Raw genomic sequence first — 22,880 nt, forward strand, 5'->3', positions numbered from 1 at the left:
ATGATTCCACGCTCTTACTTTCTTTTTCTTTGCTGGCAAAAGAAAAAAAAATAATCCAGATAATTTTTGACCTCCTAATTTGAGGTAAATGTTTTACCATCTAAAAAGTTTGCATAGACCTTAACATTCTTGTAGACAAATCATTCGTCCCCACTGGTGATGTGCTTAAAAAGTGGATAATTTTCTTGACGTTTGAATAATAAATTACAGACGCCAACGTGAAGGCAAAAATATCTTTCCTCCAGAACATGATGAACCCGTGCGTCTAGCTTTGATATAATATTTAGGCGTTTCTAATGATTGTGAACAGTCGAATTGGAAAAAAATTAATCTCTCAGCAATCTCTTGTCATCAATCATCAATCTTGTTATTCTCCGGCTTGCATCTGTTAAAGTCTTTATTGTATTCTCATCAGCTTCAACTGGCGTTCTAGAACGTGGTGCATCGTCAGCATCAAAATCGTGGAATCGAAATTTTTCAAATCAGTTTTGGCACTGGCGTACTGTCAATATGCCTTTTTGAAAATTCTGCTTTTTACTTTCCATATTTTAAGATGCTGCTGTTTTAATTTAATTGTACGACAATTACGAAATTACTTTTTTCTTTTATTTATTATTATGCGTGTATTGTTATAATCTTTTTATTAATCGCATTATAGGTGACTTATATTCTGAAAAACCTAACGACAAAATTTACGGAAAAAATATAAAGTTAGTAACTTAAAATCAATGTTTCCAATATCAAAATTGTAATATGCATGACTACTAATGCTGGATATGTTACTGAAAAATGCTTCTGCAAATGGTTGTGTTTCATAAGTTCAGTTTATTTGTAGTTCGAGTAAAAGTAATATAATTAAATATATAAGAAATTTAAAAAAAAACCCCAGTAAAATAGAAGATTTTAATCACCTATAAGTCACCTTAATCTAAATAAAAACCGAAAGGCTGCTTGTATCTTTTTATTATCTTAATTTAAAATAAATTTATATCTTATATATTGATTTACATCTTTTTAATTTATTTGTATTAGAAATTTGCAGTTTCCCGTTAAGTTGGCAATGCCCTGTTTGGAATTTTGGAGCGTGCTGAGGCAATGCCCTGTTTGGAATTGTGGAGCGTGATGAGGCAATGCCCTGTTTGGAATTTTGGAGCGTGATGAGGCAATGCCCTGTTTGGAATTGTGGAGCGTGCTGAGGCAATGCCCTGTTCGGAATTTTGGAGCGTGATGAGGCAATGCCCTGTTTGGAATTTTGGAGCATGCTGAGGCAATGCCCTGTTCGGAATTTTGGAGCGTGATGAGGCAATGCCCTGTTTGGAATTGTGGAGCGTGATGAGGCAGGTACAAGTTTCGCCCAAATTTTCTGTAACTTTAATAAGATTTAACTTGAACGGAAATATGGTTCCGTTTAACACCTTATTTAGAATATAGCATATTTGTACCAAAATATAGTTTAAGGTGCCGATGCTATGGTTCAGCGCTGAACCAATTTTTTGGGCGGATGGTGGCGGGTAATAACATGAGGGATGTGCAGTTCGCTTTAAATCAATTTTCCGAAAAACTTACCTCTAAATTATTAAAAAAAGCATAATTTGTTTAATTTTGAATAAAGATGTTAAGAATTACAATAATGGGTCAATTTTCTGATAACTAGAAGTAGGATTCATAATTTCTTCTTTTTTGAGTGCAAAAACGTAGAAAACCCTAACCACTAACGAAGAATTTCGATTACAAAAATGGTTGCAACTAGTTCTAAAATAACTTATTGCTTTTAGATTGCCGTTCTTGAAAAAAAATCTTATCTTACAATCTACAGAAACGTTTGTCTTTTAAATAAATAAAACAAAACTCTTTTCGTTATATGCTCAGAAAGTTGCTCAATGTTCGAAGAATTTTCAAGGATTGCGTACTTAGTACCATTTACTAAGAACTTGAGCAAGCATATCATGTAATCAATCCATAAGTTACTACTCAATTAAACCTGCTTTATTTAAATAAGCATGCATTAGTTCCTATTTGTATAAAACTTGTTTTAGAATAAACAATCACCTGTGCAGGATTTTCCATCTCGAGCCAATTGGTAGCCAGCCAAACAGCTGCAAACTGTTCTACCAGCAAGCATGTCGCAACGTTGAGAACAACCCCCATTGTCACGAGCACAAGTATCTAAAGCTAAAAGAAAAAATGGTAAATTTTCTTTCACTTCAACTATCTTTATTGAGTTAAGCTAAACCATGTAAATTTGTTACAGAGTGAAGCATTTAAACTTGCAAAAACATTTGACAAAAACCATTCACGCGTGCTTAAAAGTTCGATAACTCATTAAAAAACGGATATTCTGCATGTTTTTTACGAGTGTTTTAAAAAGAATTGCCAATAGCAGCAACCGATTTGGATTATTTACTGCATTGCTTTTTTAATAAAATAAAAGAAGAAGGATTTAATTTTCTTCACGATCCCTTGAGTGTTTTCATAATTAAATTGGAAAAAATAACCAGACTGAGTCTATCTAACATTTTGCTTATTTCAAGGGAAGCATACTCAATTATTTTCTTCAGCAATTTTTTTTAAAGATCTACTATTAAAATATTTCTTCAGTAATGATAAACATTATTAAGCAGAGTATCGCTTCATTTCGTGGCAATGAGGTACTTCAATTACTACTCTCATTAAATGAGCGTAAACTTATCAAGGCTGAAATTTGTTGTAAGGTATTGATTTTTGTCCTGAGACGAAAAAAAAATTGAGCTTCTTCAGCATAAGCTGATGACATTTAAGGTGAACAGCGTGATGCGTATTGGAATAATTATTTAAAATGAGTTTTTAAAAGCTTACTCTAATAGTTATACCTTAAATTAAAAGAATATTAATAAAAATATTAAAAATGTTTTGAATTAAAATTTTTAATAAATTCATAATTTGCTTATTAGAATTTGCATATTTATTTTGTAGATAAAAGCTGAATGCATTGTTAATCATTGGTTTGAGTCTTAAGATATTCGCTATGCATTCCGCAAACAAATCTGTTGGATAACAGATTTGTTTCACTACCACAAACTGGAGTGACCTGAGTTCGTATATAGCAAACAATGCTATAGTTGAATTTAAAATTACTTTGAAATATGATTATTACCATATTACCCCCTATCTTTAATTGGTATGACCTGAGCTAGACCTGAAAATTTAAATTTTCAGTTAGTGGTAAACTCTAATAATTTAGTAGTCACTTTTTCCTCAAACCTAATGAGTCAGTGACCAATATCGATAGGCCCTTTTCACTTAATAGCAACTTTCAGCAAACTTTATTGTTTGCTTGGATTAAATTTTATCTTTAAAATATTCATATTACAAATAATTTTAAGCTATAAGCTATACATACTGAATTTAGTTAAACATAATGAAATGCTTGAAAATATTTGGGTATGTGAAATACATTGTATATTACAATTATAAAGTACGTGAATTTTTAAAGAACTCTCCTTCCACATGAATTTTCAAATCACAAATTTATTCTGTTTTTCAGAGTCTTTTTGCATTGATATACTTTTATATTTTTTATACATTTATATTTTCTTTATAAATCATTTAATGATTTATAAAAAGAGAAAAAAGGTTACCAGTTGTTTATTTAATTGAAGTCGCCACTTTTTTTTGTTGTCTCACCACATTGGAGAGTGGTTATTTTCAGTTCCAACATGAACCCTTATACAATATGTAATATTTAATACTATAGTTGAATCAAATATTGGTTTGAATTGTAAGAGGATTTCAACACACTAATCCCTTTGAATAATCTTTGTCCCTTACATAAACTAAAATGACCTGAAACCGTATACAGCATGTATTGTTTAACTTAATGGTTAAATTAAATATTGGTTTAGCGTTCAAGATATTCTCAATGTATTACACCCTTTGAACGCCTATGTTCTAATCATAAATTGCAGTGACTTGAGGTCATATGCAGTATGTATAGTGGATTTTACAGAAAAGGGGAACAATAACAGCATTACACAACAGGACAAACAAATCATATTTGGAAGACAGCTAAACCGTTGTGGAGCAGAGAATTCCTGAACATAATGTATCTATTGTTTTAGTGAGAAAAGCCTAGGCCCGTTTATCAAAAATTAGTAAAAAGGCTGTAAACACAAATACTAGCGTTAATGTACCTTATTTTTTAATTACAGATAATGATCAATATCTGTAGATATTTAAAAGCATTTTATCATTAAGTATTCCTTACTCTTAGGGGTGCAGATGTGAATTATAGCTAAATAAAAATTTATTTTAGACTAGTCAAAGTTTACATAATAATAATAAAAGGAAACCAACCTTCACATGTTTTTCCATCAGAATTTAATCTATATCCATGGCGACATCGACAACGAGTTCGTCCGTGGATTTCATCACAAATATGTTGACAGCCACCATTATTGATTTTACATTGTTGTACTACATCTATGAAAATAATAGAAACATAAATTTTTTTTTAACGAGTTTAGAGGGTACTAATACATTTTTGCATAGAATTTGTTTCGGAAGTTTGATTAATAAAACAGTTTTTTTTACAATGTGTATTATTTTTTAAACGCAATGAGTTATTTTCGTTTCCAAATGATATAATCAGCGATTGCTGAAAAAGGCTACGTAGAAAATTTTAATCTTTAAATAATGTGTAATTTGTTAAAACGTTTCCTGCTTTTGACAATAGTTTCTTCTATTGTTTGGTGATAAGTAATGAAGAGGTTGCAGTAAGGATGAGGTATAGACTGTCTAAGCTAAGAACTCCTCCCGCCATGAAATCTGAGGCCGTCTGGTTCTATGGAAACAAGAATGGCTCATTTTAGGGAGGGTAGCTTCATACACGTTTTAACAAAAGCATAAATAATGTAACACAAAGAGAAAACTAACTTTACAGGATGTTTTATGCCTTGTTTCAAAATCATTCAGAAAACTAAAAGCATACAAAAAATGAAGCTATCCAGTTTTTTTAGTTTACCCCTTTCTGAAAATTAGACATACCTCTTTGATTGCTGGCTATATTCAAAAGAAAATTGTCTGCTTTGTGTAAGATTTATCGTTACGCGCAGACTTTGTACAAAGGTAAAGTTTTAATATAAATACAAATAAATATAATAATTGGTTATGGAAATAACTTTTGAACAATCAGAAGGGATTAGAATAAAAACGCATTTTATTATAGGAACTTGAAAAAATTATATATTTTTGATAATGAGAAAACCTTAAAGAAATATTACTTTAATTCACATAGTTAGAATAGAGTTTATATACTAGTATCAGTTAAACTCAACACAAAAATCATGAAATATATATTTTTCTTAGTTATTACCATTTTATGCTTAACAATGGGAAACTAAAAGTTCTTAACAAATGGAATTCTTTCACTCTTGTTATCCGTTAAAAGTTTTATAGCTTCATTACTCTTCTAGGAATAAAGAGGCAAAGTAGAAAAGTAATTGGATAAAAATTCCGTCCTTTTTTTGAATTAATTCAAATCATTTGCTGTCTAGAAAAGAATGTGGCAGCCTGCATAACTGAAAGGAACGATTTCGACAAATGTTAAAAGGTTTAGATAGCATGAATAATGGAATAAAAGAATCCCTTCAAAAGAAAGACTAACATGGAAATACCGCAGAGATTATAATGGTTGCATTTTAATAATCAATGCAGCTTGACTTCATGCTTTTTGCAAGAAATTTTTGAGTATAATTTCGATGTATATCCATTAATAAAATATCGTAGTTATATAATTGTATGAAATTAAACATAAAATAATTTCATTAAAACTTATAATGTTTATTTATGCATTTTTTTTAAAATTCGATCTTCAGTTTTTTTACTGAAAAATTGATAGTGATTGATATTATTATGAAAACCTGAATTGGTTTTCTGTTTTTGATATTGGAAAAAACTTCAATAAATATTACTTTAACTCACACAATCTAAAAGATTGAACAACTAATAAGCAGTTTAGGACACAAGTACTAGAAAAATATAGCAAAAAAATAATAAAATATATCTTTTTCTTAAACATTACCATTAAACCATTTTATTTTTCTGCAAAAGAAAGCTAAAACTTTTTAACAATGAAATCTTTTCCTCTTGTTATCCGTTAAAAGTTTTATAGCTTCATTACTCTTCAAGAATAAAGAGACAAAGTAGAAAAGTAATTGGAAAAAAATTCCGTTCTCTTTTTGAATAAATTCGGATCATTGGCTGTCTAGGAAAGAATTTGACAGCTTTCAGAACTGAAAGGAACAATTGCGACAAATGTTAAAAGATTTAGATAGCTTGAATAATGGAATAAAAGGGTCCCTTCAAAGGAAAGACTAACATGGAAATGTCACAAAGATTTTAATGGTTACGTTTTAATGAAATAGTTGAACTGCATACTCTTTGAAAAAAATTTTTTTTGAGAATATCTTTAAAATATATTTATTAAAATTCATCAATTCAGAAATAAGTGTTAGTTAGAAAAAAATTCTTACCTTTACAAATAATAATTTTAAATCCTTACTTAAATATATGTAAAAGAGTTAGAACGGTTAGTCAATATGCACACAAAAACTTTTCAATAAATCGATATTTCTTCTAGAAAAACCTATTACACTGTTATTATAAATTTGTTCATCTATAAAAATGTTTAAAAACTACAGGAGTTTGTAATTTATTAATTAGTATGTGTTACTACACGACTAAAAGTTATATTTATTTTAAAACATAGTTTTAAGATACTGTAAGTTCTTTTTTTTTTTTTTTTTAGAGAAAATTCTTATTTCTATTGAGGTCATATTTTCCAGATTCTGGATTTGGATAGTATCTGTTATCTTTCGACCTAATTTGTCAGAAAAAGGTTTATTTTTAAACTTAAAATGTAGGTTAGAATATTTTAACAAATTTAAGGCTAGACCCTCAAACTATTAAAACTGAGTTCATCATGAGAAAAAAAGCATAGTATAAACTACTAGAATATGGAAAAGTTGTTCGTATATTTGGCGTTATGGGAACACCAAAAAGCTCGGTAATTTTTACTAAACGCGTTAGTAATGATTTCGGTAAATTTAACAATAAAATATGGTTTTATAATATGTGTTGAAATTCGGTAATTTTATCATGATACCTTAGAACCTGGCATAAATACTATTTATTTGGTTACATTTATTTCTTAGTTTTGTATTTGTTATTAAACCTGTGATAATAAGAACTATAATTTTGAAAACCAGAATTTCCAGCAAACCGCTATCATATTAACGGAAAAATTAGCAAAAGAATGGTTAACACTATATATGTTGGTTTTCTTAACGAGAATTATGATTTTGTTTTACTTAAAATGTCATTACCATACATTTTACCAGATTTTTTCCCCGGTGTACCAGTATTTTTTTTTTTAATAAAACTCCTCTCATATTCTCAGAGAATGAAGCAGCTTTATATTAGATATTGAATACTAGATGGAGCGCTTTTATCAGCTTTATATATCGCGATGACCTTGCATCTTTTGTTTCGTCAACATAGAAATTAATCATAAAATAATTGTTCTTGTTAAAATAAGTTTTTAATTTGAATAAAAGAAGTAAATTTTTTCCGCGAGCAGATGAATTAAGTTTCCGTTTCGCCTAGAGAATTATAAGGGCCAGAAAAAGGAAAAAAAAAAGTGAGTCCTAATTTTTTATTTGTAAAAAATATTACAGCTTTTAATTTATTTTAATTTGAGGTCGCAATTATTTCATTCCACGAACTTTTAAGTCTATAAACAGCACAATAACTCCCAATGCCAAAAGTTGTTAACTTTTTTCTACGCCTATACTTAACTGCTACTGAAAACATCTCTAATTATCAGAATTTAATATAATTAAGAATCAAGAGTGATTTTTGTAGTATGTTTAAGAGACAAAATTAGTTTAACCAAGATTTTAACTTTTTTACATATTCTAAATGAATTTTTCGAGGTAATATTTTTTATTTCTTTTAATGGCAGGTACTGAACTTTTAACGTCCTTCACATAGGGAGATGCCGGAAGTGTTGCTCATTTAACGTTACCCACTGGGCACCTGAGGGTGGGCCACATTCACACATCACGCACAGCAGAGGACAACACATAGAGAGAAACATCCATGCCCAGAGCGGGATTCGAACCCTCAGCCATTGGCCTCGCTAACCACTCGGCCACCCGGCCGGATTTCGAGGAAATATACAGAGTTAACAATTATACAGGAAATATACAGATAACAATTTACAGAGTGAAAATACCACCAATAGTTCAAAAGTTACTAACGATAATTCGTTTTTTCCACAGTTATTGTAAGTTACATTTTTAAAGTAGTAATTAACGGAACATTTTCTAGGCTTAACTTTCACTGAGAAAAATATGTAATATTGAAATCTACTAAATTTTAGAAATTTTTAATTTATCTGAGATATATTTTCAATGCAAGTTGCACTTATCATCCAGTAACTTACAAAAAATTTCAAGATCAAATTTTCATTGAAGTAAAATGTATAATGCTAAAACGTATTAAAATTCAGAGATATTGGATTTATCTAAGTCAATAGCGTTTCAACGTCAGTTGCATTTTTAATGTAGTAATTGATACAAAAAATTATAGAATTACCTTTCATTGAACAAAAGAAATAATCTCTATACACGGGGTTCACAATAAAAAATAGACCACTCAGAATAACTTTTGATGTCATGATCGGATCTTCACTTTCTTGGACTCAATCTTAAGGTTCGAGGGGGTGACTAGAAATATGCTAATTAATAAACGCAGACGATATTTTAAGTTACGAATTAAACACAAAAACGTACTTCCTCTGAATAAACATACTTTTCTTTCAACGAATTCTTATTTTTAACTCCCGAAATATAGGGAGTGTTGCAATCTTTTAAATATGGTCCAAATAGTTTTTTGGTTAAAAGAATGGTCCAGAATTTGTACCTCTTCATATTAATTTCCCTTTTTGCGTATTTTACCATATCTCGAGATCTTTTTAAGCTAATTCAAAATTTTTTGTACACAATTGTAAAATTCGTTTGCCCAAAGATAATTCCATGCAAAATATAATTTTTAGCAAATTTTTATTATTTTTTTAATATTTATTCCATTGTAGTCAAAAAGATTTTGAATAGTAAGGTATAAATGTTTTTTACACAATGCTAGAGAATATAATTATAAAGCAAAATACAAAATTTCAGCGAAATCGATCGAACAGTTTCTGAGAAATCGAAATAGTTGTATCGAAAAAAGTTCTGCTTGACTAATTACGCTCAGATTTTGTATTTCGTCATGTAAAATTGCTTTCCTTAAAATGATGCAAAAATTGTATACCTATGAATTCAGAAAGTTTTCGACTATAATTAAATAAAATAATAAATATTTATCAAAAGCTATTTTTTTAATGAAATTTACTAAATTGCATGAAATTTTTCTAAAAATTAAATACATTTAAATTAAAAAAGCTCTCGATATTAGGTGAAAGTACATTTTTGCGTTTTATTTTCTTAACTTAAAGCATAATCTGTACTAATCAACTAACATATTTGAAGTCACCTTCTCAAACCATTAAGATTGAGTTTTAGAATCTGAAGATCCGATCATTAGATAAACAGTATATTCAGGGTGGTCCGTTTTTTTTTGTTGAGCACTATAAAAATTTTTCTTGCTTACCAATGCATGTCCGCCCATCAGTATGAAGTCGTTGACCTGGCAAACATTCACACGAATATCCACCATCATAATTGATGCACTTGCTTTGACAACCTCCATTATGAACTAAGCATTCATCGACATCTGTAAAATATTAAATTATTCATTACTAAATTCAATCTCTTTCTCAAAATTTGTAGAACCTCGCAAGAGGTTACAGTGTTTAATAAATAATCCCACGAAATTGAAAGCTGAAAGATATTACTCGATCGCTTCCAAAATATACAAATTGGAAATAACAGTCGACATGTTTCAAGCTCTCAAAAATTGGCTAATATTGCCAGAAGTGAATCTGAAGAAACAAAGTGATTTGAAATATAAAATGTAATCAAGTAAAATGTAAACAAGAAAAACCTTGTTCTGTTTTTTTAATCCTTTTTCTCTCTGGGCTACTGAGGTTTTTCTAGTTTTGTTTCTCACTTTTATTTTTCCATTATTTATTTTGCAGCTTTTTCATATTTCAAATTACTTTTGCTTTTTCTCCTTCACGTCTGGCAAGTCTTGAAAATGGGAGCCTGTTTTTGAGTGCTTGAAACCTGTCGACTGTTATTTCCAGTTTGTATATTTATGAAGTAAATGAAGTTTATAATTAAGTAATAGCTTACAGTGTTGTTTTATTTACGCAGAAATAAGCGCAGTGACTGATTCTTGAAATATAAGAAGAAGTGTAACAATTTTAATGTAAAAAAGAATTCCCATTAAAATTTAGTAAACATTTTATCAACATATGTGAAATTAAAATTATAGCTCAATAAATAAAAAATATAATTATAGTGATTTATAACCATGTTTAATAAAATTAATTCAAAAAATATTGTTTAAAATTTTTTTTGTTTTATTTTTTCGAATTGAAAGTATTTAACATAACATTAAATGTAATTGCTATTGAAAACATTTTCAGAAGTTCTTTAAGAATTACAATACATACAAATAAATATTTCAGGATAATATTAAAATTGGGAAAAATAACATCTTTTCCTTTTTCTGAGACATAAAATACGATTTATGAAATATTACTTAGAGAAAAGAAGTTTTATAAAATGCGCTTTGCAAACTTTTTATGGCATTTACGAAGTCAAAAACAAGAAAAAGGTAATCCATTGCCTGAACTTCCCCAGGGAAATGGAAAAAGACATTTCAGAACATCTTCAAAACATCATTCAATTTTTACTCATCTTTTCTAGAAATCACCAGTAACATTCAATACAGCATTAGAAAAGAAAAAAAAAAGAAAAAATTTTTCTTAAAAATTTGCAATCTAAGAAAAGTTCCTCATGTAAACAAAAAGGAAATGGAACTTTGGAATGATAAAATACATTTTAGTTTTAGTTTTATGTGTTACCATGTAATCCAAAAGAACTTTGTTTTCTTTAAAAGGGCCATTTAAAAACAGTATAAGCTGGGTACTTTAACCATTCTTTTTTTACTTTCTTTGTCCAACGAGCATTCTTAATTAAATTTATGATGGAGCACTTTGACTAAAATCGGAAGAATTGAAAAGAAATAAAAATGGAAATCGTTATATGATGTGTGAAATTAATTAAGATTCAAAAGTTATTTCTTATCAAAGTAAATTATGCCTTATCTCTCTAAAGAAATGGTAATATTTGAATGGAAAATCTCTTTTCTTTGAATAAACTCAGGCAATAAGAAATCTGAAATGAATTGAAAAGATAATTTTAAAGCCTTTAAAGTTCCAAAGGAATAATGAATAATGAGTAGTTACTTATGAATAAATAAGTTTTAAAACGCTTTTCAAATTAAAAAAAATTAACAAAGGCTTTATTTTAAGCTTTTGTCAGCTGTATCGATCTCACTGTCTTGGATTTATAAATAATAAAATTTGTTTAAATATTAATACGACTTCTTGTTTCTGGTTTATAATTCATTTCAGACATTTTAATGACTTTTTCGAAGTAATAAATTGTTATAGTAGCTTAAAAAGAATTAAATTGAATGAAGTTTAATCCAGGTAAATGAAAAAGTCCAGATTCAACAAAGCAGAAGATTCAACAAATTATTCCCTTATTGGTCACAATTTTTTTAAAATTTATTATTGTTTAATTTGATTTATAATTTTTGAAACCTTATTTTAGGAAGGATTTTATAAATGATGTTTTATAAGCGAGTATTCTTTTAAAAAAGTTGAACATTATTTATATAAATAATAAATAAATGGTTCTCACAAAAAAGTTTTTATAATCGGATGTGATTAATTAAATATAAATAATTTCAACGTATGCAGTAAGATCAAAATGCGCTTTAATTAAAAAGAAACTGACATAAATTTATTTAACTGACATTTTAAAACCTCATGTTGGGTAAAATGATTATGCATGAAATTGAAAGCAGTAATTTTACGCCATTCGTAGAATTAATGACACTTTTATTTCTAGTCTTTGATATTTATGAAATAAGTTAAGAGTACAAAAATACCTAAATATAAACATTTTAGTCTGAGAAAATCTTATTAAATGAACTATAAGTAAAAAGAATCTTCATATTCTTTTTGTTCATTGTTCCTTTAGTATAATTTTAAATTAGAAAATTATTATTAAAATATCATTTTGTCACATTTTTTAAGAGTAATTATTGAGTTATGAAAATTTCAAATATAATCACCTCTTTCAAATATTCATAGATTTCTTTTAGATCTTTAATTAAAATTTTTATTTTTCGAATGTAAATTAATTATGATATTTTAGATAAAAAAGTAAAGTTTTTTTATTTCCACCTATTTTTGAATTACCCTAGTTTTTCTAAGTAGCAGTGTTAAATATAATTATTCATTTACAAAAGGGGTTAGATAATAATTTTCTAGGGATGGTGCATTAGCACTATCATTTATAATAATAATACCAACATGGTTTACTGATTGAATTGCTGATTAGAATATATTACAAACCAGAACATGTCTGCCCATCAGAAGTTAGTTGATAACCAGGATTGCAGCGACAGTAGAAGCTTCCTAGTGTATTACAGCAATGATGATGACATCCTCCATTGTTCATAATGCATTCATTGACATCTGTGTTAAGACGATAAAAACAATGACTCCTCTTAAATTATTTTAAAATAGTACACGATATTTGAATAACGAAAAACAATTTCGTTTTATCAATTTGCAATTTCTTTAAAAAATTTTTAAGAATATTTTATAAATTTGCATGTGAGAAAAATAATTAATAACTTGCAGTCAAATTATTTAATTAATAACTCTTTATAACTTGCAAGACACAATGCTAAGTTGAAGATATTGTAAGAATGCAGATGACAGGAAGTTAGAGTGGTTACAGTAAACTATATTTTATAAGTTTCAGATTTCCTAAAAATTCCATTCAAGGATTTCTTAAAAATATGCTGAAATTTGAATTTGATGTTTCTTAAACAAAAGTTTCAATGATTACGACTTTTACATATAAACGTTTATTAAAATACAGTCGACGCTCGGCATAACGAACTTTGTGGTCTGAACGAAAACGGACGTTATAACGTGAGGTCACTATAACGTAACTGCATAAAATTAGTTCAAATATTTACTTATATTTCACAAATTTTAGATTTATTTTGGGCAAAAGCATGCTACACATTAGATAGAATTATGAAACTGACTAATGCTGTTTTTTCCCCTCAATATAATGTTATTGTTGCTGTTGTCGTGGGCCATTAAGGCAGAGGGAGTGAGATTGTTCTTGTTTTCCAGGGGAGCAATCTATAACCAAGAATTCGACTTCTGTCACACCCTTATGTCACATCCTTTCATAAGGCGGACCCATTCACACATCCATTCAATCATCCACAGATTACATTTTTGACCTGAACCGCAGAACGATCAATCTCCCTTCCAGTATCCCCAGAGGTGTAATTTGCTGTGGGAACATGGAAGACTTTGTGATCAGATAGATTTACCGTGCACCAGACACCATTTACTGCACAGGGAGTCTTCGACCGGGCTGGATTCGAATTCCCGTTCTCATGAACGTGAGTCCAGCACCCCACAAACCTGACTATCCCGGCTTGTCAATATAATAAAATTATAATTTAATATAGTACATTAAAGGTTAAAAATGCATTTAAGATTTTTTTAATGATAATTTTAAATATTGCGCGTAAACTTTAGCCAGTCATTCAGTTCTTTTTCTTGAGTTTGAAATTTTACTTTGCAAGAATGATGTCATAAAATTAGAATACTTTGTGCTTCTGCCTTAGATATACATTACGATTTTTAATGATTGTAAACAAAGTGCTTTTCGGAATCTTGAATCATTTAATAATTTGTTCTATTCTTGCATCCACTGCCTTTAATTTTTTTTATTTCCGCTCAAAGCATATAGCTTTACACTGATTAAGACCAGCTACTTTTGCTGGGCCCATGTTCAAGAGTTCGTGGTTTCGATCCCCGCCGGCTGAAGACTTCCCGTGTAGTAAATGGTGACTGATGCACGTTAAATCTGTCGAGTCGCTAAGTCTTCATGTTCCCATAACAAATTAAAACCTCTGGGAGTACTGATCCAGGAGTTTCCTTGTCTTTTGGATTGGTTCAAAGTTACAAGGCTACAGAGTTGCACATTAGTAGTCGTAAACCCAAAATTGGGTCGGCTGTTTAACAATAGTTATAAAATAAAATGAAATGAAATAAAATAAAATAAAATAAAATAAAATAAAATAAAATAAAATAAAANCATTAGTAGTCGTAAACCCAAAATTGGGTCGGCTGTTCAACGACGGTTATAAAATAAAATAAAATGAAATAACATGCGTTTGGAGAGCGAGCAAAACTAAAATAAAAAGGAATGGAAATTATACCACTTGTTTTAACTCCAATATAATCACCTCTTTCAACACTTCATAAAAAGAGTAAATAATTTTTCAAACAAGAAAAATGCAATTGATGAATAGATTGAACTTTTTGAAACGAAATTTTAAACGATTATGATTATACAGGAAGCTCCGATTTCTAAATAACGTTGCAACATACACTTCAAATTCTTAAAAATGGTCGGTATTCTGTATTTAAAATTTTTTTTTTACCATTATACCAGTACTCTGTCTCTTTTTCTGAATTCATTGAGAATTTAAGATGTTTCGTGTTTATTGAGCGGTATCTTCAAAAGAAATATTGGTTTGAATAGTTTTCACGAGACTTTTGTTACTGATTGACTAGTTGTTGAGGGAAAAGTAATAGTTTTGAAAGCGCATAAATGTCTAAGATATATTTTTAGAGAAATTTTCTGGGAATAAAAAAAAATGAAACAAATTTTCTTTTGCTATATTAGAATGAACGGTTCAATTTGGACGTTGTAGTGAGAGTTAAAATAACGTTGCGTCTATGGAACAGCAAACGGGACTTCATGAGAGGTCGATATAATGGAAAGGTAGCTCAACTGGGAGTCTACTAAAGAGAGTAGATTGTCTTTACATTTTTTACGAGTCCCAACATATATATTTAGGTAGATTTTTAATTCATTTAAAACAATATATTTTTTTGACTATTCACCAAAGTATTGTCTGTACAAAATTTTCAATTTTTGAACAAAAATTTCCTCTTTTGGTAATATCTACCGGGAATATTTTTAAATACTTTACCTTCCCAATGCAAAATGTAATATTCCTTACTGTTATCAGAGCTACTAGTCTTAAGAGTCCAAAAAAGAACAAAGATTTCAAGGAAAATTTATGAAATTAATAACGATAAACATTACTACTAACATCTCAAAAACTTAATTTTGGTTAAATGTATAAAGAGAAGAGTTGTTAACGGGAGAAGTACGGGTAAATGATTTGGAAAATTTTTATGAATTTTTTTTTTATTTTTAATGAATTTTGTAAAAAGTAAATCCATTTTGAGAGTCACATCCTCGTATAAAAGAAACATAATTGCGCGACTTAGTTTATGATTCTTGAGTTTCATATCAGCAACCTAATTTTTAACAATTAAACGAAAATTCTAATTTTTTAAATGCTCACTATAAAAATATTTTTAATACACATATACATTTAAAACACGTCTTTTTTTTATTTGTAAAAACGTTATCAGAGTATTTTGCTTTCAAAGAGACAGATATTGGCTATTTAGTAGTACTCTACTATGAACTAACTCTTAGACATTATAAATCGATAAGTATTTAAAAAAACAACACTAATATGATTCAAAGCTTATTATAACTCGTAGTTTTTTGCTTTGGTTCAGCTGCTTGTGTATAAAACTATTAAATCTAAGAACACCATATTAATTGCGGTGTACTCAAATATTATTTAATTTTACTAATTTTAAATTTCAAAACTTAATTATTGAACAGATTGAAATAAGTTCCAGACAAAAAAATATCTACTTACATTATATGGGAAAACATGATACATTTTTGAGAGAAAAAATATTTTCTTATGATTTAATAAAATAGAACCTTAGAAAGTAAATTTTAGGAATATGTCATTTAAATCTAAAAATTGTTTGCAATATAAAACTTAGTGATTGATTAAAGTTTGTTATCAGCATAAATATTAGTTAGCTATAATGCAAAATAGAAGTTATTCTTGCAAACAAAGAATCAATCCAATCATAGTTTGTAAGAATGGAAAATAAATGAGTATCATTTATAAGCACTTACATTACTCGTTTGAAATATCGATAAAATGAAGAAGTCTAGCTAAATGAATTTAACCGGCCTTAATTACTTTTCTTTGTAGTTTACTTAAAGGAAAAGTGGGACAAGTTAGATTTTCAATTTCCATTTTAGGGGCTGTTAACAAAATGAATATCTTATTGGTCAACAAATCAGAAGTTTCCATATAATCGCTGAAATTTCTACATAAAAAATAATACAGCTTAATGAATAATATATCTTAAAAAGGAAGCAATAAAAAATTAAATTATTGTAAAATAAATCATAGTAAAATGTAATAGTATTTTTTTATTATCATTCCTGACGAGGTTTATACCTATTTAACTTTAAAAACGTTTGCTTGGAGCTCTATTATAATAAATCACGTCTTGTACGTGATTTTCAAAATTTTTTACAGCTGACTTTGAACTAAGTACGTACAAAAAGTTCACAAATGCAAGTACTTAATATGTTTGCCTTACATTGAAGTAATTGTTTTTATAGGTTGGGGTGTTTTTTAAACAGTATAGATTAAATATTTCATTATAATTTGATTGGGAAATATATAGTTGTTTTTAACACAAATAATTTTTTACTAAATGTCATGTATTTTATGAACAGGGCTAGTAAATAATTTACAACTATTGAACATAGTGTCAATTTTGCTTCATTGCAAAAATATCGTGATCTTTGAATAGCAGTTTTATTAACATCATATATTTAAGCTCATCTATTTATTTATACTTTGTATATGCTCAGATTAGAAATTTATTTTGAGGTTGAATATCTCCAAAAACACTATCAGAAGAAATTCTGTGAAAGGTAAAAATTCCCTTTAAGTAACATAAATGATATGTTGGCTACTCGCGTCAATGTAAATAAAAAACTGTCTAATACTATTTTTTGAATAGTTGTAGTTCATTAACGTCGCACTAGAGCTAGGCAATGGGCTGTTGGCGACGGTCTGGGAAACATTCCTGAGGATGATCCGAAGACATACCATCACAATTTTGATTCTCTGCAGGCGGGTTGGCACCCCCGCTTCTGTAGCCCAACGACCTGCTCGAGAAGTCGGACTCTTTTCTGGGGAACAGTTTAATGAGAACCAATACCGCACACCCTCGGTCCCTACGCAGACTGATCCAAGTGGTCACCCACCCGCACACTGACCGCAACCAGTGATGCTTGACTTCGGTGATCTGCTGGGAACCGTCTCTAAACGATCAGTTCACTGCGGGACACTATTTTTTGAGATAATTAACACTTAAATTAGTTTTTCAACAGTTAATATTCATGAGAGTAAAATAATGTATCGGTTATTATATTTAAAAAAAATGCACTGGATACTTTTGTAATAATTTTCAATTTATCTCAACGCTCCTATATAACTTTGCTTGTGTGGTCAAAAAAATTAAAAAATGTAACTTTTACTGTTTTTAAATATTCCAGTTTATACAAAGTTAATTTTTTTAAATTAAAGTAATGACATAACGTTAATTTGACCACCAGCATGCATAAATACTTTTTATAAAATGTCTAATAATTATTCAACTATCCTTAAAAAAATGTTTAAGAAACTTAAAAAAATTTTGTTTTAAAAAACAATGTTTTAAAATAATACATGCTACAGTTTTCATTTTTCTTATTATTTCAATATGTCTATGATGATTCTCCCGGAAAAGCGTAAATGTTCGCAGCTTTTGAAATTCAATTTAAAGTATTGAAATTTAAATTTCAACATATTAAAGCATGTTTTAAATTATGTATCGAAATGGGTGTAGCATACTTTCCAATATTAATTGAAAAATAAATTTCGCCTGTAAAATTGAAATGTAAACCGAAAGAAAAATGAACTTTTAGTCGAAAACAAAATTGCTAATTTTATGCAATTTTTGTTGTACCCATCTTCTACCTGATTATGCCTTATCTCCATTTTTAAAAAGATCTATTTTCAGATAATTATTTTTATTTAATTATCTGCAAAATATGAGTAAAATAAAGAGCTTTAGGCAGTTTAACGCTCAAATAATTCATAGAATAAAAGCCGAGTAAGTACATTTCTGACAAAAGATAAATTGCTTATGACAAGTGTGTGCAAATTTTATAATTTCACTAAATAGAGAATTAAGATTTTCTGATTAGATTTAAATTACCCCAAATAAGCGCTGAATTTAAATATATTCTTTTAAGAAATGATAAGCTGGAAAAAAAGTTATCCAAATAAAAATCATTAATTTGTTTTATTTCATTTTCATGTATAAGAGGTAATTAAAAATGGGAGAATATATTAAAATGCTGAAGTAACTCTTGTATGCAAATGAGGCAAATTTTCTTTAATCCAGGTAAGTAGGTTCTTTATTTACATCACACTAGAGCTGCACAATGGGGCGACGGTCTGGGAAACATCCCTGAGAATGATCTGAAGACATGCCTTCGCAATTTTGATTTCTGCAGAGGGGATAGCTCCCCTGATTTAGTAGCCCGACAACCTGCGCGCGAAGTCAAGCACTTTACGATGGAAGAGTTTAACAGGGACAGATACCGCACACCTTCGGTCCCTGCACAAGCTGATCAAAGTGGTCACCCACCCGCTTACTGACAGCAGCCAGTGATGCCTACTGGAAGTCTTTTCTTTACTATAAGTCCACTGCGGGACATTGTTTAATCCAATATTGCATATTGAAAATCTTATAAAGCTTTTTTAATATAGACAAGTTATTTTCATTAACTTTGAAGATAGTTTATAATTACGAAAATGTTTAAAAAAAATTAACCATAAAATATCGTCTACATTGTTTAAATCAGAATATTAATTTACAAAACAAGAGTAGTTTATTATTTTAGAAAACGACAATTATTTCTGACCGATAATTTTATTATATGATCATTTAAATCAATGTAGAAAGTTAGAAATTCATATTTAAAAGAAATCCTAGCTTGAAAGTTATAAAACAACAATTATTTATTCGATATCGATGTACAAAGTAGTTGATCTTCTTACTGGTGGTAAAATAAGGTTTAAATTGTGAAGTAATCACGAATGGTTAGTTTCTATACAACTTGATTTGAATAGTGGATGATTGGGAGCAATGTATTTTTAAAGGTTTTGCAAATTGAAAAGGAAGAGATTTTTTTAGAACGTAGTTCTAAACATTAATTTGTTCCAATTGTGTAATAGAGAAGGAAGTAAGATATGCAGTTCAATTTTTCTAATGTTCGTAACAACTCTTCTCCAATTAAATCAATTTGCTTACATTACTTCTTCATTCTGTAAATGTAAGCTTATTAGACATTATTCTAGTCAAGGTCAAGGAGAACTCGTGGCCTCAGTGTTTATTATTCGTATTATAAATATTTCCTTTTATAATACAGAATTTATTTTTTTTAAATGATGGATGATTTGAAAGGTCTATAAACGAAAAGAACTGAAATAGAAATGCACAGTTTGAGCATTCTGTTTAAGAAGCTACAAAAATATTTCTTATTCAGTTTTTCAACAACTACTGACAGAATTATATTTTCTACTACATGTCAGATCATTCGAACTTAAACATTTGAACAGACTTCAGTTAATTTAGCCCTCAGTTGGAAATGGATGTTATTGTGAAGACATAGTGTCTATCAGCAGCGCCATCTCTTGACAAACTGTATAAATATTTTTTGAACTTGGTGAAAATAAATAACACCGTTTCAGGAGCAGATCAGAGAAAAATATACATTTCTATATTCTTCCGTTCTTCTTTGATTATTCAAATTATTGGATTTTTTTGGGAAACACGATGAAAGCATACAGTATTTAAATATTCATAAAAATATAAGATTGAAGCGATTTTAAGAAGTCAGGTATTGTGAAATTATATCTTGCAAGTGCCGGCCAGGTGGCTGAGCGGTTAGCGCGCCTGACTGCGGGTTTGAATCCCGCTCTGGGCATAGATGTTTCTCTCTCTCTGTGTGCTGTCCTCTGCTGTGTGTGTGCGTGATGTGTGAAAGTGGACCACCCTATAAACGGGTTTTCGGCAATGTGGCATGGACGATGTTACTCGCCTACTTGACTTTGGTTCACAGGTGCCCACTGGGTAATGCTAAATGAATAACAATTCCGGCATCTTCATAGGCAAAGATTCAAATTCAGTGCTTGCCATTGGAAAAAAAATATCTTGCAAGATTTAAGTACGCTTTAAAAAGATAAAGTTAAATATTTAAGACGATGACAGGTTAGAAAATAAAATTTAAAAGAAATTCACATAAGCTGGGGTAAAAAGAAGAGAAAAGTAAATCAAGGTTATTCAGTGTTATCAAGGTTTTCGTTGCCAATCGCCATTACACCGAATCGCTACAAAATGTCTCATGTGGCGCAAAATTGAGCGATCGCACTCGTCAAAATGCAAATTATAGCTCTCGAATTCGAAACAGAATTTTTTTTCCAGCTCGATGAGCGCTCGATCTTTCTAAATTTGCTTCAAAAAATGGAATTGAAACTGTTCAAAAATTGCTGGTTCCAATGAATTTGGCAGAGATTCTTGAATTTCTGAAAAAGAACGATTTGTAACAGCTGTATCTCATAGTGAGCAACACGGTATACTTAGTTGCAGTTATATCGCTACATTTTGTTGACTGCGAGAGAGGGTTTAGCGTTATGAACACTGCAAACACAAAATTGAAAAATCAAATGTATGCGAAAAAATCCAGCAATGTAATATCCGTTTGTGCAAATGGACCCACTAGAGTATTGTACAACTTTGAAGTTTATATATATTTTTAATCTAATTTTTTTCAGAATTCATTCTTTAGTTTATATAACTGATAGTTAAATTTACATCAGTAAGATGCGTTGGGGCGGGGACAGAACGAATTTTGTGAACATTTATTTTGCATTTGGCGAAAGTTTTTTGGGCAGATTATGAAAATTGCTAGAGCTAGTTAAAAGCCACTGAGAATATTGCTGATTATAGTAAACAACTATATGTTTCGTCTTTCTTTCTGGACAGTTCAACCAAATATCCGTCAGAAGCTGTTTTTTTAAACACCAAAAGATTGTTTCATTTTCTAAAGTTTTTCTTTTTTTTTCATATACCTAGCCCAACTTTTCTTCAAAATCATTGAGTAAAATTGCGGAAAAAAAAATTTCCGAATGCTATTGAACATTTCTTCGTCAGGAGCAAATTTTAGTAATAATTTTATTTTCTATTTTTACAAATATTAATAAAAATATTTTACGTATTCTAATTTGGTATAAATATACAGGGTAACAAAAAAATATAGGGATCATTTTTTAATGTTTTTATTTCCAAAATTTATAACATAAATTCAGCGATGCTTCTCTTTATGTCGACCTCCGGCATAATAGATTTTTCTACAACGCTTCGGCCATGATTTTAAGGCCCGCAAAATGATTTCCTGGGCGATTTTCTTCCCCTCATCTCTAATAGCTCTTTGAATGCCTCTTAATGTAGAAATTCTTCGCTTATTCAGTTTGTTTTTCAGATGTCCCCATAGAAAATAGTCGCATGGTGCAGCATCAGGACTGNATATAAAAACGTTTAAAACTATAGTGGCTCACCCACCGCCTGAAAATGTCTTGCATTTTAACTTACCAAAAAATTATATCTAAAGAAATATAATAATCAGGTAGAGCATCCATTTGAAAATAAAATAAACTCTCACTTTTTTATGTAATGCCCAAAACAATAAAGGATTTGATGAAAAGCAAGAGCAAGTATAGAAATTAATCGTAAAATGATTTGAAAAAAGGTAGAGTTATCGTACGGTAAGCAAAATTGCATGGCAAAAACTGAAATTTGAACTGACGGTTTTGTATTGTTTATGATTAGTATGAAAAACAGATTTGTCAACAAAACAACTCTAATTCATCAAATATACAAAGAAAGTGTGTAAAAAAAGAACGAGAATTTTTTTTACTGAGCTTGGATAACGGTCAAAAACAGAAAAAAATTTGTTTTTTTTTTTAACATTCTGTATTTTACCTGCAGAAGTTAGTTATTTTTTTACAGCGTAATCATTATTTTAGTTTCAACTAGGTAGCAAAATGAATAATTAAATTATCGTTAAATTGACAACTGAAAACATACAGTTTTTTTAGATGAAACTACTGGTTTTTCTCAGTGCCTTAATTGCACTATTTTCTGACATTATTTACCATAAACTTAGACAGACATCCAATAAACCGCTGACTAAAATTACGACGTAAGTGTGAAGTGGCCAGAACTTATTTACTCATGGAGCATTAAGCACTTCAAAATGAGATCGATGTGTTGCCTCTAAAAGCTCTCCTGAAATCAGCACTGATTAAAACCCTTTTCCATTCTGCTTAGAATATTACGAGTCAGAAGTTAGTGCGAAACTACGTTAGTACCTTACAAAATGAAAATTAGACACATACAAAAGCAATTTGTACTTAGAGAAAATTATTACTATTACTATATGCAATAAAAATCATTTATGTTACAGTGTATTGAAAGTATTTGACTAAATTTTAACTTTCAAGTAATAACACCGCTTAAAAATAAACTTAGTTATAAATAATGCACG

At 29.3% G+C, this 22,880-nt stretch overlaps 1 protein-coding gene across 1 annotated transcript in view; it reads right to left on the reverse strand.

The window, feature by feature from the left end:
* LOC107439276 (multiple epidermal growth factor-like domains protein 6) overlaps positions 1-22,880 on the reverse strand; it is a 278,214-nt gene that overhangs the window by 128,252 nt on the left and 127,082 nt on the right. The window contains exons 5-8 of the mRNA XM_071187265.1: positions 12,635-12,757; positions 9,691-9,813; positions 4,333-4,458; positions 2,050-2,172 (exon numbers count right to left, since the gene is read on the reverse strand). Coding sequence (XP_071043366.1) covers positions 2,050-2,172; positions 4,333-4,458; positions 9,691-9,813; positions 12,635-12,757 — 495 coding nt within the window. The remainder of the gene's footprint in view (positions 1-2,049; positions 2,173-4,332; positions 4,459-9,690; positions 9,814-12,634; positions 12,758-22,880) is intronic.

This window comes from Parasteatoda tepidariorum, chromosome X1 (assembly GCF_043381705.1).
Source record: "Parasteatoda tepidariorum isolate YZ-2023 chromosome X1, CAS_Ptep_4.0, whole genome shotgun sequence".
NCBI lineage: Eukaryota > Metazoa > Arthropoda > Arachnida > Araneae > Theridiidae > Parasteatoda > Parasteatoda tepidariorum.